At 34.1% G+C, this 1,274-nt stretch overlaps 1 protein-coding gene across 1 annotated transcript in view; it reads right to left on the bottom strand.

Annotated features, from left to right (window-relative positions):
* LOC106111068 overlaps positions 1 to 1,274 on the bottom strand; it is a 71,133-nt gene that overhangs the window by 24,794 nt on the left and 45,065 nt on the right. Inside the window, exon 4 of the mRNA XM_013293040.1 lies at positions 8 to 124. Within this exon, the coding sequence (XP_013148494.1) occupies positions 8 to 124 (117 nt within the window). The remainder of the gene's footprint in view (positions 1 to 7; positions 125 to 1,274) is intronic.

Genomic DNA, 1,274 nt, shown 5'->3' with positions numbered 1-1,274 from the left:
TTAATTTGGAAGCGGCGGGAAAGAAACCTATCATTCTTTTCCCAGTTCCAGTGTTCTCTTGCAGTTTTAGCTCCAAATTGTTTAAGTCTATGAAACCGTCTTTGGATTCGGCTACTTTGATTATCTGGAAAGATAAGAATTGAATTAGTATTCTGTGGACTTGGCGACTATTGTTTTCAATGTTAGCTTTTAGATTAATATCAGTACTTTTAGCGACTGAATGTTGAGGTAACGCCGTCAATCTTGGATTCGAAAGTCACTATAAAATTCTAGCGTTTCCTTTATACTTGAAGGATATTCTAATTTTGTTTAAATATAACTTTACAATCTAGAAAATATAATATTAAAACAGGAAGTGAACTATTATCATCATTAGAGAACTGTGAATGTGCGAATTTTCGTTACTTCAATGATGTCATAGTCTATTTCAGTCAATGCACAGCCAAAATTATACTTCAAATAGCATGCTTACTTCGCACGCTATCTGATGTACAGGTTATTAACCTGCCATTTCTAAAAGATGGGTGCTCCGGTCATAGACCGTTATTATTTCGGACGTTTGCCATCTGATAACATAATACATTACTGTTAATTCTATGGACTATTGAATCGTGGCTTGGATGTCAATTACAGTATAGGATAGTCGCTAGATCCCTGAAAGACTATACTGTCTGTCTAGAAAAGGTCTATTTCTGATGCAGGCTGATGATGAACAGGAAATAGACATCCACAGCATATGACCACAACAATCATCAACAAATTGCCTTTGTCCCTACAGAGGGAGGTACAGTATATGCTGCTCATTCTTACGTTTCTATCAGCCGTCATATCTAAAATCATTCCCCTTTTAAGCATATCCTATTTCACGCAATCAATCCATACTTTCTTCGGTCCACAACATTGGTATATATTTCACTATTACGTTTTTAATTACCCAATGCAACGGAAATTAAAGGACTTCCTTAAATAAAATTACGAGTTAAGTTGTAAAAGCAATTATATTACATTATTCTTGACATTAAGGTCTGAGACTCTAAATGCAAAGTTTATTTGTTCATTATCCATACAAAGAGGCCAAGGTTCAATGTTTGAGGAAGGATAACTACCAAATATGGAGCGTAGCATCTAAGTATTTTGCAAAAATATTTTTTTTATTATTGTTCGTGATATCTTACTTCCTGTCCCCAATATGTTTCCTTATGTCAGAGTAATTGTGTTTATTTTTGTAATTGGTAGAAAAAATTGGCTTCAACTGGTCGAAGTTTTCTTAATAT

Source organism: Papilio polytes, unplaced genomic scaffold, assembly GCF_000836215.1.
Source record: "Papilio polytes unplaced genomic scaffold, Ppol_1.0 DF824382.1, whole genome shotgun sequence".
NCBI lineage: Eukaryota > Metazoa > Arthropoda > Insecta > Lepidoptera > Papilionidae > Papilio > Papilio polytes.
This window is presented reverse-complemented; position numbering and strand designations above follow the sequence as displayed.